The 1,499-nt window shown below is 34.1% G+C and overlaps 1 protein-coding gene across 1 annotated transcript in view; it reads left to right on the plus strand.

Annotated features, from left to right (window-relative positions):
• LOC127749620 (myb-like protein X) overlaps nt 1-686 on the plus strand; it is a 3,641-nt gene extending 2,955 nt beyond the window's left edge. Inside the window, exons 4-5 of the mRNA XM_052268483.1 lie at nt 16-320; nt 619-686. Coding sequence (XP_052124443.1) covers nt 16-320; nt 619-686 — 373 coding nt within the window. The remainder of the gene's footprint in view (nt 1-15; nt 321-618) is intronic.
• The last annotated feature ends 813 nt before the right edge of the window (nt 687-1,499 follow it).

Below are 1,499 nucleotides of genomic sequence, written 5' to 3' on the forward strand. Positions count from 1 at the left end.
GCACCTTGTTGACAGTGATGAAGACACCAATGATGATGACGAAAAGAGCAATGAAGGCAAGAAAGAAGATGAAGATAAACATGACTCTACAAGTGAAAAAGAAGAGGAAGAAGATGAAGATAAACATGACTCTACAAGTGAAAAAGAAGAGGAAGAAGATGAAGATAAACATGACTCTACAGATAGGGACAAAGAAGAGGAAGAAGATGAAGACGACATGAAAGAATGCCTATTGTGCGGCTTCCAGCCAAAGACGAAATATGCAATGAAAAAGCATATAAAAAATCACAGGGATGCTGACAAATTCCGCTGCACCCAGTGTACGAAAACTTTCGCAAGGAAGAACAACTTGCAGCGTCACGAAAAAATCCACAGTGGCTCAAAACCCTTTAAGTGTAAGAAGTGTAACAAGAGTTTTTTGCAAAAATCAGATGTAAAAAGGCACATGATAACACACACCCATGTAAAACCATTTAAGTGCTTCGGATGTCGTAGGCGCTTTGGCACCTCAAGCAATTTAAAGCGACATGTGAAGACATGTCGACAAGGATATAAGAAGAAATGATGTCACTTTTTTATTTATGTTGTTGTGATATTCTATTCAAACTGCATGTGTAGGTGTTTTGTTTACAAAAGTCTTCAGAAAGACCAATGTTTTCCCTATTGTTACCTTCTGGTATTGTTAAGAAAAAAACTTGTTCGGTTGTTACTGTAGACGTCAACCTTTACTTCTGTTTCTGTATTGAAACAGCTATGTGCAGAACTCAGTTTAAATGTTTAATTATCCCAGTGATTATTTCTAATGGAAAGTGATAATATGTTCCCTTGGTTACTTTGTTATTAAAATTGCCCATAATGGTGTCAACTCTTTCTAACTGAAATTTGGATTTGAGCTGAACTTATTGATGGGTCCTATATAGTGTTCTTTAGTACAGAACAGAATTTCAAGTCCTTGGCTGAAGATTGTATATTTTGTTTATGCTTTAATATAGTCCATGTCCATTGAATTATATGATTCGACCTAGAGACTCATTTATATAGAAGATCATTTCACTGCCTGCATTCCACAAAAGAAAGAAAAAAGGTTTAGGACTCTCAGCTACATCATGTTCAAAATCAATGGGATGGATGAAAAGGGATTTAGTTTAGTTTAGACTTTTATTCACTAAAGGTAGTAATACATAGAAAGTAAAAAGTCAGTAAAAGATTAGTACAGTACAAAATAGTACAAAAAAATAAGAATTATAAGCAGAAGGAACAGAGTTAATATCACATGAGACAGTCATATCTTAAGAAGTTTAGTCTTTCATTCACTAAAAATATATCACAGCAGTAAAAACCCATAAACATATACACTTTTGAAAATAGTTGTCACCTGATGAAATTCTCCTCAATGATGATGCTCTGCTTGTTTTACATTGAAAGTGTTGTTTTCACTCGAACCGTCTCAATATTGGTTCTGTTTTAACTCACTTTACTTTATAAAATAATTTACTCAA

This window comes from Frankliniella occidentalis, unplaced genomic scaffold, assembly GCF_000697945.3.
Source record: "Frankliniella occidentalis isolate FOCC.00 unplaced genomic scaffold, Focc_3.1 Scaffold70, whole genome shotgun sequence".
NCBI lineage: Eukaryota > Metazoa > Arthropoda > Insecta > Thysanoptera > Thripidae > Frankliniella > Frankliniella occidentalis.